Source organism: Melozone crissalis, unplaced genomic scaffold, assembly GCF_028551555.1.
Source record: "Melozone crissalis strain CALT ecotype California unplaced genomic scaffold, PUWL_Pcris_2 ptg000013l_1, whole genome shotgun sequence".
Taxonomy (NCBI): domain Eukaryota; kingdom Metazoa; phylum Chordata; class Aves; order Passeriformes; family Passerellidae; genus Melozone; species Melozone crissalis.
The window spans coordinates 42,396,116-42,415,875 of NW_026535791.1; the positions used below are offsets into that span (position 1 = coordinate 42,396,116).

The following is a 19,760-nucleotide window of genomic DNA, read 5'->3' on the forward strand; positions in this document are numbered from 1 at the left end:
CCAAACTCTCCAGGGTCGCTCGGGCCAATGAGCACGCAAACACCAATGTGGTGGACGGTCCAAAAGGCCTTTATTATCTCATCTTGTGGGGTTTTATAATCTAGGGGGTCTTCTACGTCAGAGGGGGGTCTGTCTTTACCATCTATGGTTAGTAAGGAGTGGAAAGTTACTGGGTAGGGAATGGAAAGGTACTGACACTCGGTTTAGGGAGGCTACATTCCTATGATAATTTCTTATCTAAGGGGAACAGGGGTCCTGCCTTCCCGTCACATCGCGACGTCTTCCAACCGCCTGTCCCTATCTACCACACATGACAACCAAAGGGGATTATTTAAGGTGGTGCCTGCATTATTTAAGCAGAGCTGTACCAGGGCACTGACTCCAGCCAGGAGTGTCAGCCTGGCCTGTTACTCTGAGCTCATGGGGAAGCAGCTGTGTGCATGCAAGGGAAAATGCCTGCACAGGCATCCAGAATTGCTTGGCTGTGGCTTGGAGGAAGAGGCACACGCCTTCTGGCCACACCATTAGCTGTGTAGTGTTTGGGATGCGTGCTTGGTTCTTTACTTACTGTTGGTCCCCTCCCTCCCATGATACTAAATATTAAAAGCAGGTAAAAGGTAGAGAAGTGAACATGAAAATTAAGCTTTGGTATAGTAAAAAGCAGTATAAGGAGCAAAATAGGCAAAAAATACCCTCTGCTTCCTCTTGGTGTTCTGAAAATTTCAGATATTTGATGAGCAGCATTCTTAGTAGTAGATTTTTTTTCATATAGGGTAGGTTACCAGGGACCACTGACCAGGCTTTCATATACAGCTAAGCAAAGGACCTATGGTTTGTAGCAGAAGCTTAACTTCAGTTTACTGCTTAACTGGTTGGAAAAGTGAGGTCACAACTTCAAAATCTGAGTAGAAAAATAAGAGGATCTTGAGATGCTTTTGATTTCTGCTACTTGATGCTGAGAAAATTAAAAACTGTCACCAGAAACTGGAGTTAAAGCCATGATATCATGTGTTAGAGTCCCTTGGCTGACTATCAGTGAGGCACATCCAACATTTGAGTGGTAAACAGTTACATTTTCTTAGTAGTAGATTTTTTTTTTCTTAGAAACTAAAGCATGACCTAGATATTAAAAATATAGTCTCATCCTTTAAGACCTAAACAAAGAAACAATTTCCTGGCTGAAGCTTTAACAGTTTCAGCAAACTTGAAAGCTGTGTAAATCAAAACCGCTGGCAAAATTCCTCTTTTCAAAAAAATAGCTGACTTCTTGTTTCATTTGTCTGTCACAGGAAAAAAAAGGGAACTCCTAGCATTTGTATTGCAAAACAATGTGTTTTCCACTTTTGATTAGGGGTTAGTGACCTGGTTCTTTTCATGTTCAATGAAGCAACACATGGAATAGTGCCTTCCTCTCCTTCATAACCTGCTGCAAATGCAGAAGTCATTGCTTATTTTAATGAAGTAATTTCAGTTATACTTAGAAACATTTTATAAATCTCAAAGCATTGTACCTCACACTTTAATTTAGATTTCTTTTTACCATAAAAGCTAAAGCCTTCACAGACAATGCCAACTTAGATATTTAGTGCCGTATGTCTGACTTTGCTTATACAATCTTTAATGAACTTTCTATTTAGTGATTTTTTTTTTTTTTTTTGTAAAAGAGGAAACTTAAAAAGAAATATGGAAGCATTAACTCTCATCCAGCTAACTGGGATGGTGGTAAATGTGCTGGCTTGGTGGTTATCCTCCTTTCTATCCTTCACTGCCTTCAGCCACTCTCTGCTGCCCTGAGGGCAGATGCACAGATACAGGGGCTGTCCTTTGCCCTCTCTCATGGGCTTTTTCCTTGCCCATCTCTTTCTGTACTGTTCTTCCAGTTGTCTTTCCCTAGTTTTTCTGTTCTTCCTCCTTTCCCAGTCTCTAGTTTTTCATCATCTGTCTTGAATCTCCCTTAATAGTGGGGCAGTGCAGCCTCAAGCCTCACCCCTCTGGGATTTTCCCTTAGCAGGAAAGAGATTACCTGTTCCTCTGGAAGTCTGGAAGTGAGCATGGGAGATGTTTCCTTTTCTCTCTTCTCATTCTCTGAGACACAGCAATTCAGACCACAGAGAACAAGTGTGGGGAAGACACTGTGGGAGTTGAGTGAGACACATCTGGAGCACAGAGATGACATGAGCTGAACTGCCAAGCTCTGGCAAACCTTGGCCAGACAATGACTTTGTCTTGGTTAGGTGAAGTAAACAAATACCCAAAGGCATCCTATAAACAACCTGAAACAACTTCTCCTAATTCCAGAGTTTTTTTGGAATTGGATTTTAATTTTTTTTTTAACATGGTGGTGGGAGCTCTCTTCTTTCTCAGCCATCTTCTGAGAAACTCTTGAACTCTTCAAAAATAGCTAAAATTTTCCAAAAATGCTGCACTCATTACAGACATCTGGGAAAACTTTAGTATACTAACTTGGCAAAGATACAGGAAAGAGAAAGAAGTCATAGAAGGGAAGTTATTGGGCAGTTTTTAATTTTAGTTTTTGCTGTACATGCAGAACCATCTCTGTGATGGCCTTGGGGAACAGAGTACTCTGACCTGGAGTGTATGTTGGCCTGGGAAAAGAGCTATTGAACCTGGAATCCAAATCAAAGCTATCTCAAGTCTGGTATTTGCCTCAATATTCAAGGATTAGATGAGTACATGCTTTTTGTATCACAAGCTATGGCCTTAAATATTTGGTTAGTCAAGATGTCAGCCTGCAACCAGGGTGTGTACACCTGCTTTTTCTGAAGTGAGGTCTCTGTGGATTTCTGATCATCTGGGCTTTTATTTCACATAAGCAATATATAGTTCATGACACATGCCTTCATGGAAAAATATGGGGGGAAAAAACCCCCACAGGCTGCTAAGGAATGTATGTGAAAAATACTGGAAACCAAACTTGCTTTCATTTGCACCTAAAATAACCCCCAGAAACAGAACTGAAAAAGGAAAGCAGTGAGTAAAACCAGTCTCTGCTATGACTGGAGATAAATCAAAAACTGATAGTCAATTTTTTGTTCAAGCAGTGGAGTGATTTAAGGCTTGTTACCAGATGATTTGGAGTGCTCTGGAACAAGCAGTACTGTTGCCCCCTCTCACACACGTACAGCTTCCCATGATCACTTCCTGAGATGTCTTTCTCTTTCAGACCATGTGCAGGTCTGAAGGGGTAGGAATTGCCTTAGGTTGGCTCTGTCTGTGTGCAGCACCAAAGAGAGCTACTAAACCTGGTTTTCTGGGGGATGTAGTCTGTCACTGATACAGATTAATGCAGTTGCCAGCTGGGATCTGAATGTATGAAGAATATTACTGGATATGTCAATCACAAATTACTGCTATTGCTAATTTTTGGTTTTTGGTCACTTTGTCATTGCTCTGCCATTGTTTTTCGTGTATGTTTTGTCGTCTTTGATTGGGTATGGATTTTTTTTTTTGTTGGTTTGCTTTGTTCTGCTAAGAGCTCTGTAGAGCCCCCATCTCATGAGCATTTTGTTACTCACATTGCATTCTTGTACTGTACCAGAGTTGGTGACCATGTTCCATCGGTGGAAGAGATGAGTGAAAGCCACTGGCTGTATTTCAGGTGACACTGTGCTTTCCTTGATACCACATTAACCTGGTGCTTGGCTTTTTTCATCTTTGTAACACTGAGTGTTTGCTCTTTTTCTATACTGGGGCATGCTGCTGCTGCTGCTTCTTTTCTGAGAGTACCAGAGATGTTCCTCAACTCTGAGTCTATTCACTTATTCCGAGCTGTGAGAATGTGGATCACGCATCATGTCCAAAAAATGAAACTATAAAACACATTCTTTCACTCTGTATAGATATTTAATAAAGCAAAACTCGAACCTCTGACCTTGGAAGACTTGAGAGCTGAAAAAGATTAAAAGATCAAATAAGGGATTTGATCTTATGATCTTTAATCACAAAGGCATTGTTAAGCATTGCTTGAGATTATTTTGTGTAACTCTTTAGGTTGGAAGGAACTTCAAAAGTGATTTAGCCCAGCCTTTTTGGGGATATATTTTTAAAAACAGAGATATCAACCAGAGAAAACTAGGATTCTGGTATGGTGTTTTTAGAACAGATAAATGGTTAGAGAATTTAAAATAAGATAAATCTCCAACTGACATCTATAGCAATGTATATGCGTGTGTGTGCACATAAAAACATACAAAATATTTGTGTAAAGAAAGTCCTTTGGGATGGGGCAATGAAAGGTTTTCATGTACCTTGTCTCACTTGACTGTTTGCAGCAAACCACAAGATTTGATTTGCAGAGATGTAATGTGTTAGTTTGTACAGACAATCTGAGAACTATTATCTATTGCAGTCATTCTTGGCTGTAGCAACTACACATGCTAAATCTCATAATGCCTTCTATTTCAGTGACTTGTCATCCATGTGTTGTAGGGCCCTGGAAAAGTTTCTCAAGTATCAGAAGAAATCATTCCACCCATTTAAAGATGATGCAGCAGAAAACTTGATGTGGTTCTGTATGCCTTTTTACCATTCATTTCCATCCCCTTAGCTCAGTTTTGTGTGTGAACCACTTTCTCCCACACTGTTTAAATTACTGAATTATACATAAGCTTAATGCTTTGAGAGATCAAATCTGAGTAGCTCCTCTCCTACATGTGGTGCTGGAGTTGTAGCTGTAGGATAAAGACCAAGAAGTCCAGGGGTCAGTTAAGGGCAGCAATGCTGTGTTTGGTGTTGGCATTAGGAGCTCAAGACTAGTCCCTTTGCTGTTACAGAGATCTTAAGGCATGAAAAGCCTCTTTTGCCTTAAAAAGAAGTTTTCATTAGGGAGGAGTGAAGAAATACCCTTAAATTGGAGTAATTTTACTATAGCATACTCTTGTCTACAGATTCTAATGGCCTTCCCAAGGCTAAAATAAAGGTGTCTGAATTTTACTTACTAATAATTATCTGTACTGAAGGAATAAGGTGTCTATCACATACCAAAGTTATTCCAATGGGGGAAATAAATGGATTTTTCACCGATTTTGAAACATATATGCATTGTTACAGCTGAAAGACTGCTCATATTCTTCATCTGAAATCTCCTTTTTAAGAGTTACTTACCTGTACAGCCTTGGGAATCCCCACAAGCCTTGAGCAAGGCTGCCCTCCCTGTGCCTCCGACCTCTGGGAGGGGATCTGTGTAAATCCACCCTGTAACAGTTTAATTTATAAAGCAGGTTCACTAAACGAGAGCTGATACTGACCTTTGCAGCACATGTAATTGACAGGAAGCTTTTAAAATATATTAAGCATATGAAATGGATTTTTTTTTCTTCAGCATAAGAAGAAAATCAATGTTGAAGACGTACATGCATCAGCCTAATTTGTACTTTTAATTATTGAAGTAGTTAAACAAAAGTGAAGTAACTGAGTGCTTTCTGTGCTTCTTTTCACTGTAAAGGAGGTTGGGACAGACTCGACTGGTTTTTGGTATTGTTTTGTTTTAGGTGATAAAAGTGACACCTCCTTAGAATTCTAGTAGCTGGGCCTGCAGAAAAAAGATTATGCTTGTCATGAGATAAGAGTATTTATCCTTGAAACTTAAAAAGGCAGGCTTGCTACCAAAAGTTAAGCTTCCTATACAATTGATACTAGAATAGAGGATAAAAGCATATTGTTTGAAAGATACAAAAAGTAATTGTGAGAATTCAAAATGGGAATGTATTTGGTGTTAATTTCTGAACTGAAGAACAGACTTTGAGAGTAATTTTTTTCTTTTTAAAATGTGATTTATGGAAAATAATTATGTATAAATATTCAAAATATACATTCATTTGAAGAATCACTTTGAAAAAAGGTTAAATGGACAAGTCTCTGTGGATATACTATTTCAATATTGAAAGGAACATTTGTGGTGTGATTTTTTTTTCCCCTAAAATTTGAACCATTTTAATATAGAAAAGGTTTTTTTGCCTCTTCAGCGCAACAGTGAACCCAAATTTCTGGTCTGTGATATACTATGGCTTTTCACTGAACAGTGTTTTTATCCTGTTTTGGTCTTCCATTAAGCCCCATTCCCTTGCCTAAGGGCAGTTAAAATTCTTAAAACAAATGCACAACCTTGTAAGTCAAGTAAAAGCTGAGACACTGAATTGTTTGATTTTCTTATGTACTGTGAAGTGAATAGGTAGCCCAGGGAATGAAAACTATTTGGGGAATGCCAGCTATGTTCATCTTTTGGAACAAAATTCTTGAACTCCCCATTCACAGTGTCAGCTATGCAACCAACCTGAGCCTGGTTGCTTTGCACAGCAAATTGAACCTTCCCCCATGTGCAGTTTGGAAAGCCACAAGTATTTTTCTTTTATTTTCATGTGTGCTTATGAAGGAATGCATACTCTTGTGTATATGCATATATTTCTGTACTGAGTTGGTTTCCTGATGTTGTTTGTCAGCTTTCTGCATTAGAACCCAGTTTCCCTGCCAAAACCTGTTCTTATGCAGTGATAGCCAAGGCAGTAACACCTCAGCCCTTGTGAGCTCTCAGAGCTCTTGTGTGTGGTGTTTTATTTTAGCACGTGTTACAATCCAGTACTCAATTTGTGTATCCAGTGTTCTCCTTAACTGGTGAAGTTTTCAGTTCTGGTTTTCAGAGGTTGGTCAGTGCCAAGGAATTTGCAGGCCAAATGTGCCTAAAGTTTGAGATGACTCTATATATGGAAAAAGGAAGTAATGAGGAAAGAACAAGATGCTTAGAAAAAAAGAAAGAAATCCAAGCAAAGGACTGTGTCAGCACTAGTTTCATATGAGGCTGCTGCAGAGCAACCTTCTGGATTTTCTCTGAACTACATTAATTCATGTGAGGCCTTGAGATGGCTGTGAGTCCACAAGGATGACTTAAAACTTTTCTTCCATTGTTCTATCAAAGATGCTGCCCTGGAAGCTATTTGAAAGTGTTCTCTTTTTATTTTATTTTTATTTTTATTATCTCTAAGCATGATGTCCCTGGGACCAACCAATGATATGGTCTGACCAGCAAGGTTCTCTTGGCCTCTGGTGATCCTTAGGGCTGCTGCATAAACACCATGGCTATAAAATGATTAGCTGACAAAAAGTCTGAATAACAAGGACATTGCACCAAACCAGCTCAGTCCCTTCTGAGAGAGTAGAAGTGACAATGTTAACAAAATCTTACTGTCTGAAAGGGCTGTCACATGTGTTTCCCCACACTTACTATGTGACATGGTGGGACTGAAACACAACACATTTGAGACTGAGAATCTTATCTGACTTTTGGGGTTGGAGTTTTAGGTTCCACAGGAAATGACAGAGATCAGGACATGAATAGGGTATAAAATAGACAAGTCCAGTGTACCCCCAAACCAGACCAGAAAAACTGATCATAATTACAAGGATTAAATGCCAATCTTGGATAGGAGCCATATTTGCAAGGATGGTTCAGTAATAAGATGCTTTCTGATCATGCAAAAGTGAATAGAGAGTTTCTTCTTAACATATTATCTGTCAACTCCTCATTACACAAACCCTTCCTCACTCAGATGGAAGGCTGGACTACAGGCCACATGCTAGTCCACTGTGGCTGTGTTAAGTGAATGAAACTTGCAGCAAATTAATGTTGTGACCTTTTATATTTTTTTTTTTTGCTTCCCATAGTGCTTTAAAACATGGACTGTGTGTGTCTTTTTAAAATCTTGTATTACAGTCATTCACAGATTTATCTGGCAGCTATTTGCTGGGGAAATATTTAGGCTGGGCTTAATCTTTAGTTTCTATTTCCTTCCTGTTGGACATGAGGAATACTCTCCACTGAAGAGGATGCCATCCACCTTTTAAAGCAAAAATAGTATTTTCAATTGTTCTAAAAAAAATTGGCAACAAAGGTAAGCAGAAGAAGTTGATGGTGACATAAAGTTAAAGCAGTTTCTTGAGTGCAAACATATCTCATTTATAACTGTGTAACTGCAGATGAGTAATGGGCAGCTCTTCCTCAATCTATTCTTATAACTTCTCTGATGCAGCTTTGCTGGGTGCTTAAAGTGCTTTTAAAATGCATTCTGCCAAACTTACAGCATTTGCAACCCTCAGTAACACCACTTGCTTTGTTTTCCTAATGTTTCTGTAGGGTTGGAGTTGACCCAGATCAGGATCCTCCACCTTCTAATGACAGCTTTCAAGTCTTACAAGGAGTAAGTAATTACATAACTTCTCTATTAGGCTGATCTTGTTTTATAACTAAGAAAATAGAAAACTGCAGAAGTTGTATGCATGGGTAAAACCTTTCTGTCCTAGCTGGCAAGTCAGTAGGGGATTTTGCTTTGTAACATTCAAGTAATGCCCACTGAAAAACATTGTGATTTTGGGTGTAACGCTGTCATGGTCACATTTTTGTGTATGTGTGGGGCATCACAAACCTCCCCAAACCTACTAATACACTGTATAACAATGCACTTTCCTCTTCCCCCACCTGCCCAACATGCTTGCTCTTAGCATGCTACTGCACAAATAGTTATTCTCAGTTCAGAGGTAATACTCTTGGCTCCTCTTCCTTAACTGATACCAAATTTTAGCCCTTGGGCTTGGTTAGAATCCAAGATTAAGTTTGCTAATCTGATCTTGACTCTTGTATACCAAACCACATGCCAGCTGGATCCTGCCTGGACTACCCATCGCCTGGGCGAAGCAGAAGGAGCACGGGCAAATTGCCATTTGTATTCTGCAAACAGTCGCTGTGAATCTCTAGGGACGCTTTCCATGTATCAGTACCAACCCAAGAGTTGACTTTTTTCCCCTGAAATATGCTATTGGCATAGATCATTGGAAGACTGTTGCTCATAGCAGAATTTGCAGTTTTGCTCATCTATAAACTAGAGTTGATTCACAGGAGGAACGAAAGGTCTGGAAAAAACCAAAACAACTCAAAAATTCCTCAGGCTTAACTGGGAGTTTCCTCTGTCCAGGTCTTAGTTTCCATTCTTCCAGAGTTCTGCTTGATGCTGATAGATCAGCAGCACAGCTGTTTGCTTATGTAGGAACCTACTTGAGCAAGGCAACTTTGGATCTGGAGGATGCTTAGGGAACAAGTGTTGTATGATGATGCTGATGTTCAGGCTTGTCAGAGATAGATGAATATATTTGGGATTAGCTTTTTTCATAGTGGTTTCTCCTGCCTTGGGTATTGTTTGGGGTTTTTGGGGGGTTTTTGTTGTTGTTGGGACTTGGGGTTTTTTTGACAGGTTTTTTTGTGGGCTTTTTTGTTTGTTTTGGTTTTAGTGGGGTTTTGTTGTTGTTTGTTTGAGTTTGGGGTTTTTTTGTGGCCTTTTTTTGTTTGCTTTGTTTTTTTTTCGTGTTGGTTGGTTGTCGGGTTTTTGGTGGTTGGTTTTTTTTTCCCCCCAATCCTTTCATTTCTTTTCCTGGTACATGTTGTACAGGGAAGAGAGATACTTGGTCAGGAAGGACCTCTTTCATTTCAGACACTGCATTTGTCATCTCTATGTTCTTTGTAAAAGCCAGCACACAAAATAGATGCTGAAATGGTGGAGCTGGCTACAAGTAAGGGTGGATTTTGTTTTGTAACTATCTGGGAATAACCAGAAGTCCAGGCCTCAAAAGAGCTTTTGCAGCGAAGGCCACAGTTATTGCACATAACCAAGGTTAGGAAGTGGTACCATGGAAGGATGGCTTTGGCCAGTTCAGACTGAGCTTGTCCTCAGTAACTGAGGAATTGCTGTGGTGGGAACAGAGCATGGGTATTCTGTTCTCATTCAGTGTCTGCTGTAGAAATATCATGTTTGCTTTTTCCCATGCAAACACAAAGAACTTACCCATTTGTTTCCCTCTTTAGCTGTGCATTGCGTTGCTAATGTAGTTCATTAGTCAGTTCCCTTTGGATTCATCTTTCTCTCACCAAGCCAATATTAGGAGTATGTCACAGTTAAAGAAAATATATCATTTGGGAAGGGGAGGGAGTGAAAATGTTTTAGGTTTAACTCTTGGTGGATCGTGGCTTTTTGCAGGTCAGAAGTACACAGTGTAATCCTGTCTTGTTCTTTTCCAGTAGTTTGGAAGATAATTCATACAAAGCATTCATTTGTTTTCCTGTGTTTAACTCTGGCCTCTGGCCATAAACAACCCCCTCCCCCCCCATCCAAACAACAAACAACAAAACAAAAACACAAAGCAAAACACTCAACCCCTAAACAGTAACAAAAGTAAGAACAAATGCAGCTGCAGAGCAGCTGGTGTGATGATTTGCAGCACTGTTAGTTAAGAGATTATATTTAACACTATTAGCCCTTTCAAGGTTGATCCAGCATTTCTGAGATTTGCATGACCTCCCTCAACTGTAATCTTTATATGGATTCTCTGTTAAGCACATTTCTTTTAAATGTGATATATTTCATCAAGTTTCCGAGAATTTATCAGATACTGTAATTTCCCTTGTTTTTCCAAAGAAGCAGCATGCTTAAGTAAAAACCACCAAACCTAGAGTTAGATCTAGACCTAGAACTAAGGAAGCCAAGCAAGCAATGAATAGGAATCAGTCTTGGACTATCACAAGGCTTATTTGTCAGTTTGGAAGTTAATTCTGTATCTGTTACTAGACTAACAGTGAGATAAGGTTTTGGGCTCCAGGGAACTTGGTGGCAGAGGAGTTGTTAAAGTAACATGAGTGCAATGAAGGCAGCCTGGTTCTCTGCAGTCGTTTCTGGTCTTTCTAGGGAAAGTAAACTCAATACAAGCAAGTCTCTAAACAGCTTTCTTCTGCATTTCAAGTACATATTGAATTTGGCCTCATTTTTTTGACAGAACATTACATTATGAATTATTGGAGTGTATAGTTCTGCGTTTTTCTGCCTGAAGTAATTGAAAATGTTTTTATCTTACTTTTAGGATGGCCAAGATTCTGCGCGAAGGAACAGGACGAAGCAGGAAAGCGCTTGGCTCTTCAGGCTGTGGTACAGCTTTGATCATAAGTATCCTTTTGAAAACACAGCTTAGTTTCCAGGCATGAAATGATCACTTTTTCGCTTTCCATGTACCCATATGTAGCCCTAAGCACTTGATCTTTCTCCTGTTTGACTCTCTCAAGTATTTGACAGGCTCAAGACACAGAACTGAAGCTTGAATTCACTGGCTCAGCAGTCAGACCTTTCATTTCCCTAATGCAGCGTGTGTGACACTTGCTGGAGGACAGAAACCAGCCAAAGATGAAGTACCTACCTAAACAATGAGACAGACAATTAACTATTTCAGGTCCTCTGATTTGTTCTATTAATCTGTGCTTATTTTCAATGATGCTAACAGTACAAACTAGGTTTCCAGTTCATTGTACATATCTAAGCCTCAACTCATTGCTCTGCAGAGCCATCTGCTTTTGTGATGAAGTCCCAAAATCTGTGGTTGATTCCTAAAGAGGAAGTTCTGGAACTAAAAATCTACATGAGATCCAGCTGATCTCCTTAAGTATATCCAGAAGGTACTATGGGTATTAAAGCAGTGTGTCTCTGAGTGTACACAATGCTGTACAACCTTTCTGAAGCTACTATTATACTATTTAGATCACCTTGTTTAAGATTCTGAGAAACTTTTGTGTAGCTGTCCTGTATTTCATGCTTATGGTTTTGGGGTTTTTTTAATCTACTTAACTTAATCAGTATAATATTAATTATGACGCAAAAATAAGTATGTCACAGCTGCTCCTCCTTAACAGCTTAGAGTCACTTAGCAGAAAATGCAAAGATAATCTTGTGGCCATGGCAAGTCACACCTAGGAACCCAGAGAAATTTCAATATAGAATTCCTAGTAATTTCTGGGGCAGCTAAATACACACACTGACCAGAGATAGGGCCTTAATGTTCTTGTAGCTTCCATGTGAGTCTTTTCACTGGTGTCAAGGCCTTTGATTCATGAGAGATTGCTGGGCTGGTTGGAGCATGGTAGTTTCCTTCCATGCCTTGTGCAGAAGGCTTTCACACCCAGACAAACCTAGCTAACAGGTTGAAAATGTTTGGGACTAATAGCACTTACATCTTTGGGATAAAATCTGTTTGTCACCAAGGCTTTCAGATGCAGTAGTGCTGACCCAAGGCACAGAAGGGAGTGTATGTGCTATTTTAAATATTCATAAATGTTTGTAATTCCAAGTTAACTCTTCAAAATCTGGTGACTGGCCTCAAAGTGCCTCAAGGTCAATTTTTATTATATAAAAAAAAGCAAACCAAAAAATCCAATAGAGAGACTTTGGTGTTAAAATCAAGAACGGATCTGGCTGTGGCTGACTGCTTCTTTTTTGTCTTTTTAAGAAGGAAGCAGAGCTGTCCTCTTCCCCTGCCTTTACAAAAGGGATGTGCCTGACGAAAGGAGTAGTTGGCAATGCTGACTTCCCTCAGCTGATGCTTGCAGAGAGAACAGTCCCTCCCTAGCAGCTGCAGCAAAGGCGGGGGGAGTGCCTGGAGAAGATTACAGCATAACTACCTGCTTCACAGGAACTTAAAGGGTCCTGACAGTGCATTCCCTTTCTTTTTCCAATAGTGACTAGCAATACTTAGGAAAAGTTAAAAGTTTCTGTGAAGTTTGTGCCAAGGAAACTGACATTGAGAGGCAGAACTGTCTTACTGTATGTAGAAGTAAAAGTCTGCTCCTTCTGTTGGAAGGAGGCATTCAGACAAGCATTGGTACAGATGGGATGATCTTTAGAATTGCCACCTCTATATCCATAGCTAAATGTTTGGGTGTTTTTTTGCTGGTGCATTCACTTGGTTTCTGGGTAGAAAGGCATATTGTCTCAAAATTCGCTCTTTGCAAGAGAGCTTAACTTGAAAAATATGTGAGTGACAGAAAAGTGTGCTCCAGAGCTCACTATTGCCTGCAGAGCTCTGTACACATGGGTGAGTGGGAACTTCACTCCTGTGGAATGCAGAGTTCACTTCATGTTGTGGGCTGCTCCCTGGGTTCACCCACAACTGTTAAACATGGAGAAAAGTGCAACTTTGATGAAGCAGCAGATGTCTTCAATTGGGCTTGTTTTTTCACGGCTGAGTTGCTGCCTGTCTGGCACAGGGCAGGATGGAGCCTGGGTTAGTGCAAGGGCAGAGCTTGTTTCTTTCCAGGAATGGGTGTAACCACACTCTTAGGGAAAGAGGAAAGGAGGAAACATAACTCTGCTGGAGTAAACAGCTATGCCAGGCTCTGCTAAAGGGAAGGGATAGCTCTCTCCTAAAACAGCCCCCTTTTAACCCCCTCTTTACCCTAAGCATCTTAATGGGTTGGGAGGAAAACGGTTGTATTTCCAAATGGACTTGATCCTCTTTGTGCTGAGAGGCCTAAGAAAGTAACTAGAATACCTGCAACTTATATATTTGAATTTAAAATAAAATTGATTGATTCATGTACTAGTCAAGATCAACATTCTGCTTTTTAACAGAAACACATATTTTGACTCTTGGGTATTTTTTTCAGGCAAATCATCAGTGTGGAGTATTCATGTGAAAAGTGTGGATTTATCAGGGCACAGACCATAAAATAGGGGTAAAGACACTTTCCTGTCCCATGCCCATGTCCCCTCAGTGTCATCTAGGTAGCACTGCTTTCCTTTAATACTGTTGTACATGTTTCATACAGTTTTCCCTTTGCCTTTCTGGCTCCACGTGGTAAATATTTGTGCACTGCAATGTCTGTGAGCATTGCCCCAGGGTAATACCTCTGGTTGCACCTCTGTGGCTCAGTAACCAGCAGAACAAGTGACTATATTGCTTTGAGGATGTTGAATGAACAGGGTTTCTGTATTTCCCTATATTGAGCCATGCAGGAATGTCACCTTGCTGCCTATAGCTTGCAACCTTGACACCATACTCCCATCTTCAGAGCAGAAATACCCTTGGACCTTTCAACACTAAAGCACCTTTGGTTTCTCCTTTTTACTTGAGAGCACAGAACCTACAAACTCTTTGAAACTTGTAAAAAGGAAGTTAGCTAGTGGTCCTTGCAGATTAGTGAGTAAAGAAACTGCCCTTGAAACAACCAAGGGGAAAATGGTGGGAGAGTGTTTTACGTACAATTATTGCATATCACAGTTGAAAGGCAGAACCACATTTATGCACAATTGTTTCTTTATTTTCAGTAGTGGTTTTTGAGCACTGGTGTGTTTTCCTTAACTGCTGAAGTTATTTAAAGCCAATTCTCACTCACAGTGGCCCTCCACTGACCACAACACTGCCCAGCTGGTGTGGCCTGATCGCCCGCTGTCTGACAAGTCCCCAGGTCTATGATGTAAGTAGAACAATTCAATGCCTCCTGTTTTGGTTTTTTAATGTATTAAACTTGAGGAAATAGATGTTTTTTTCTTTTTAGGTAATGTCCTGGTTTCAGCTGGTCTGATAGACATACTGCAAGCAGGTCCTGGTTTTCCTAGGCAGAAAAGATTTAAGATTGTCTCCCCTGAGGCAAAAGCTTCTGGTGTTTGAGATCAGGAATTATCTTATTGTTCAAATACTACATTAGAAAAATAACATTTAAGGTAATGGGGAAATTACATGCCTAGTCAATAACCCAGTTCAGTGAATCACTTCAAAATATTCAGTCCCTTCTTAAGGCTTTGGGACAAGATTCTTTTCCTGTTACTGCTAAACTTCAAGGTCTCCTTAGAGATGTCACTGACACATTTACCCAGCTGGAAAAAACCTGGTAGTGCTTCCCTTCATTGTTTCCACTGCAAAATTTGAGATCAGATTTCAGAAACTGTTAATCAGTTACTTATCTCAGTCTACCAGGTCACCATGATGTCTTTACAGCTGTGTCTTGCAATAATTAGTGCTCTGTTCTCATATTACTCTTGTAGGATCCTGATACTTTTCCTTCTTATCTGTACAGTGCTTCTGAAATCTACAACCTTTCATGAGCTCTTGTAAATAAACCCATATTACTGTGTGGGACATCTCAAATTTGTAGGTTCTCTGGGATATTAATATCTCTATGCTCAAGTAGTCTTGGACCAGTTGTCTATTAATCATTTCCTAAAAATTACGGATTCTAATTGTAACTTTGATATCTTCCCCACATTTCTTTCTGGATATCATTAACATCTTACTTGTACCTGATAGAAAAATTTCAAAGAACTTTGAGGTACCTATTGCCCACTTGGAACTACAGTAATGCAAGAAATTGGCCTGGTTCCCATCTTTGCAATGGCACTGGAGGTCTTGAAGGCACTGGAGGTCTTGAAGGCACTGGAAGGATTGGAAGGAATCCATCAGACCAATTAGCCCTTGTGCACTACCCATATGTCTGCCTTTTTATGATCTTATGGGAGTAATTGTCCAGTAACTGAGGATCTAACCAGAATGAACATGCAAGCTTTGACTCTCATTTTCTCTTATAGTTGGCTCTTTTTCTTCTTCTTTTTTTTTTCTCATTACTCATCATTGTTGGCTACAACCAGATGTGGAAACTTACTGTTTAATGGATTGGCTCTGTGATACACACAGGACATTAACTTCATTAAATATGCTTGTTAGGTTGTATACTTTGTTAAGGTGTACAATATGGAACTTTCCTATTGTATTCTCTTTCCTGTTCCTATTTCAGTGCAGTGCTGCAATTGTCTTAGGAAAGAATATGATTTTGAAGTTTTATTTCTAGCTTGTTTTCAAGATTTCTGAGCCCTGCAGTTGCTTTGTCTTTTTGTTTCTTTACATGGCTGACTTTGCCACAGCACTTGGCTTGGACATTTCATTGCTGGTTAATAAGCTGTGGAATCTTTTTGCCTTTCTATTAAATGCAGGTGAAGCAACAGAGACAGCCATGTCTTTGTGGGGACAGAAACTACTTGGAATAGTGATTTTGTGAGGTATTCCAGGAAGATTAAATGGCACACCTGTGAGAATTAAGGACTGAAGATTGTCAGTTAAACAAGAAAAATAAAAAATCTGTAAATGCTTAATAAAGTATAGCATAGCCATAAAATATTTCTCCCAAACAAGTGTTAAATCCTGGATCTCATTCCAGGTGCATGCCTGAGTTATGATATCTATATAGAGAAGAAAGCAGTAAGTATGTGGCTATGCTGACTGTATATTTGTAGATTGTTTTTAGCTTTTGTTGTTTCAGGTTGTTTTTTTTTCTTCTCTGACTTCATCACAACCTTACTTAGAATTCACTCTCACTTCCACAAGTGGGAGTAAGTCTTTTTAATTAAATGCCAAAGGGGGGTTCAAAAGTCTGAAAGTCAAATAATCCTCCAGTGCAGCCCACCCACAACTTATTCCTCAGCATGAGATCGTGTCCTCTAAGCCTCAATTTGCATGGAGAATGTGCAGGGCTCTGAGGCAGCCCACAGGGGTGAGGTACAGTGGATTTTTTCCAGAGATGATGTTACTGTTCCTTGCTGACATTCTCCCACTGCTTTAAGGCTGTGCCACTGGGCTGTTTCCAACCCAGACAGACAAGCTGGAATTTAAAGCATGAAAAGGTGTTGCAGTTAGGAGCTTAAATTTTGAAAGTTATAATTTTAATCACTTTTTTCTCTTCTGGTGTTATCTTCAGTGCATGACCAAACTGATGTAGGTCAGTTATTTTGCTTTTTCTTTTGAAATGTGCTTTGAAACTTTTAGTAATTTTCTCTTCTATCAGTCATTTATTCCAAGTGAAATAAGCCCTCCTGGGGATACTTTGTTGTTGTTGTTTGTTTCGGGGCTCTTGTGCACTTAAAAAAAAAAGTATTTCTTGCACATACACAGTATGACAACTTGGTTTGAAACTAGAAAGAATTGAAGTAATTTATAAATATGCAAGCCCAGTGAAGAAACTTGATTTGCAATCTTTGGAGGAGATAACTCTCGAAATGGATGGGAAAACTGTTCAGCCAGGCTTCCCCCTTCCCGCTCCTTAGTGGTTCTAGCTTCATAGCAAAAATTACTTGGTTTCCTTGGTGAATTTAAATTCAGCTGAGAATGAGAGAAATTAAACAGACCATCAGGTTTAAGTTTGAATATATTTTGCATGCATGCTTTCATTTTGGAGCCACAGGATAAGTAACTTCTAATGCAAGTTTTGTTATCTGTGGTGCCTGTGTTTTGTTCAGCACCAGCATTTGTGACGCCAGCTTTTTGCATGTGCATCGTACTTTGCTTGTGCTTTTTTTTACATTGTCTTAGGAGGCAATAAAGACTGGCTTTGTGAGCAGAAACTCAATTTAAATAAGCTTTTATAACAAAAAACATCTCCAGCATGTATTTAGGAGCAGAGACAGCTTTTACCACAAAGAGGACAGTCTGCAGAGAGGTCCCTCAAGGTTATAGTCAGCACATCAAAGCAGAATTCAGGCTTCTGCAGACTTGGATTCAGGTCTTTAGCCATTCTAGTGTGTCAGTTTCAGTAGTGTTGTTCAGACCTGTGTTTTCTGAGTGAATTGAAGCTTTTCCTACAGAACCTTGGGGGATTGCAGAGGCCTGTTCAGGGTTATTCTTGGGAGTATTTCAAGTCTCTGTGGATCTATTTGGATGCATTTCCTGTCTTTCTTGAACGAATTGTTCATGCTGCATGAAACACGATAAGTTTATTCACCCATCCTCTTTGTTTGCAAACATAGTAAAACTGTATAGTACATGAGATTTTTCGTGGGTATTCTCAATATAGGAAATAAAATCCATGCTGCTTGCAGTACTATTCAGAATGGGAACAAATAAGAGGACCTTGGCTCGTACAAGGTGATGTTTGTTCACTGCCTTGAGAGAAAGCTCAGTGTTTTCTCTGGAACTGATCATGTTTAGGTACATGTAAGTGCAGCCTGGGACAAACCAAGAAAGACTGGGTCAGGATCTGCCATGTAGTATAAAGCCTGTGACCCTCTCTTTCAGTATCACGTATCCAAGAGCTCCTCAGCCCTTTGGGGAAGCTCAAGTGTAGTGTGTTCTTAAAGTTTCTTATCTGCTAGGTGGCTGCAGGGGTTCACTGCTCAACAGCATCATGGGGACAGGAGGTGTTTTGGGAGCTTGCTGCAGCCACTTCACACGTGGGTTGGTACAGCCATACCTTCTGGGGCTCTGCTAGCTCTGCCTTCCCCTCCTTGGTGCCTCTCCAAGGGCAAAAACCATGGAGGGGAACGTGTGATAGGCCTTAGCAGCTTCTTTGACTTTTTAAAACATAATCAATCAACAGTAACAGATTTCCTTCATCTTACTCATTTTTCTGATTTTTCATCCTTATTTGAATGCCTCTTCTTCAAAACAATATATCTACAGATACCAGATTTTCTTAAACTGATTGTTTTGTGACCCTTTTAATAATTTTGGTCTTGTTCCTCAGACTTTTTTTTTTTTTACAACTAAAAGATTGCAAAGGCTATTTATGCCAATTATAGCTGAACCCCTTCATTTCTCCTTTTTTTTCCTATTTAAGATGGTGCCAGTAGGTCAGTGTTTTCTTTGTGATCAAAAAGCAAGTGTCCTAACCCATATTTGCTCTTTGAGAACAGTGTGCTCTCTATCAGACTAACCCTGTCACCAAAAAGCAATGATAAATTTGGATGCTGTAACATTTCTAAGAAATTAGCATTCCCCATTCCCTTGAAGTAGAGCTTATCTTGCACCCAACACTGAACTGCATCATTTCTTTCGTTGATTTTGGCAAACTCCTGACACCTCTTCTAGTCCTTGTTAGTTATATATTCTGTATCATCTAGAGGCTTCTGCTGCTTCATTTTGTCTGATTATCTTTCTGACATAACGACAGGAAGCTTTCCCGGGAAGTTTTATTTAGCCAGGAGCTGCATTTTTCATCATGGACAGGTTAATCAGCATTTTCCATCTCCAGTGCCCTGAACTCCTGTTCTGCAGTGGAGGCAGAGCTTTCTGTTCACGTTGATCCCAGACATCCCATCTCACAGGGCCTGTGCCCCCGTTGCTTTGCCGCAGTGCAAGGAAATAATCATTTTGAGATCGCAGCCCGATCTGTGTCCAGCCTACCGAGGGACAGCAGTACACATTGCAGCTCCTGCTAAGCACTGCAGAGCCATTCATGTGGGGAAATAATTGCTTTCTGTTGCAACAAAGCAAGCTTATAGCACTGATTAGAATTTTCTTCAAATATGAAGAAAGCCCATTTTCTGACCAATTCAGCTATTTTGCCTTTTACCACGTTAAACAGGAGTGGAACGTGGTACAATTGTTGCTGTATTATGCTGTGATAGAGAAATGAAGTGCTTTATTGCACTTTGGCAATTTCTATTCTCTGACTAAATATTTCAATCCATCTCTGCCAAAATAAATTCACAGGGTTTTGTGAGCCACTTAAATTATTTTGAGAAGAAAACACATCAGAACTAGTTACAAAACTATGAAGCAAGCATTTTGTTGTATCCATCCTTTATGGCTCAGGAGCACGCCAAAGAACTAGGTCAAGTAATTCTTTATTTAGGAATAGGTAAAAGTAAGGAGATAGTTTGAAAAAAATATTAGCTAGTTATTGATGTGTAACAAAAAAGTGTTGAAGAATTCTTGAATACAGGGGTTTGGGGCTTTCTGAGTTCTTATTGACTTGCATGAAAAGTTTACTAATTAATTTGACTAATTAACAACAGATGCAACTCTGTATATGGAGTGGCTTGACTGTGCTTGATCTCCTGTACTGCCCTCTAAATTGTCATGCAAACCCCAATATGTACCACTCATCTCTTGCACTTCTGGTGTACTTCCAGTGCTACTAAATCCCGGGTTACCCGTTCCATAACCTAGTTCTTGGC

General features: G+C 39.8%; 1 protein-coding gene across 2 annotated transcripts in view; it reads left to right on the top strand.

Moving 5' to 3' along the window:
• Nucleotides 1-19,760, top strand: part of SLC9A7 (solute carrier family 9 member A7) — a 69,590-nt gene that overhangs the window by 47,845 nt on the left and 1,985 nt on the right. The window contains exons 13-16 of one of the 2 annotated variants that reach the window (XM_054271634.1): nt 3,560-3,619; nt 8,147-8,210; nt 10,915-10,997; nt 14,188-14,293. In XM_054271634.1, coding sequence (XP_054127609.1) covers nt 3,560-3,619; nt 8,147-8,210; nt 10,915-10,997; nt 14,188-14,293 — 313 coding nt within the window. The remainder of the gene's footprint in view (nt 1-3,559; nt 3,620-8,146; nt 8,211-10,914; nt 10,998-14,187; nt 14,294-19,760) is intronic. The other variant, XM_054271635.1, reaches the window with a different exon arrangement.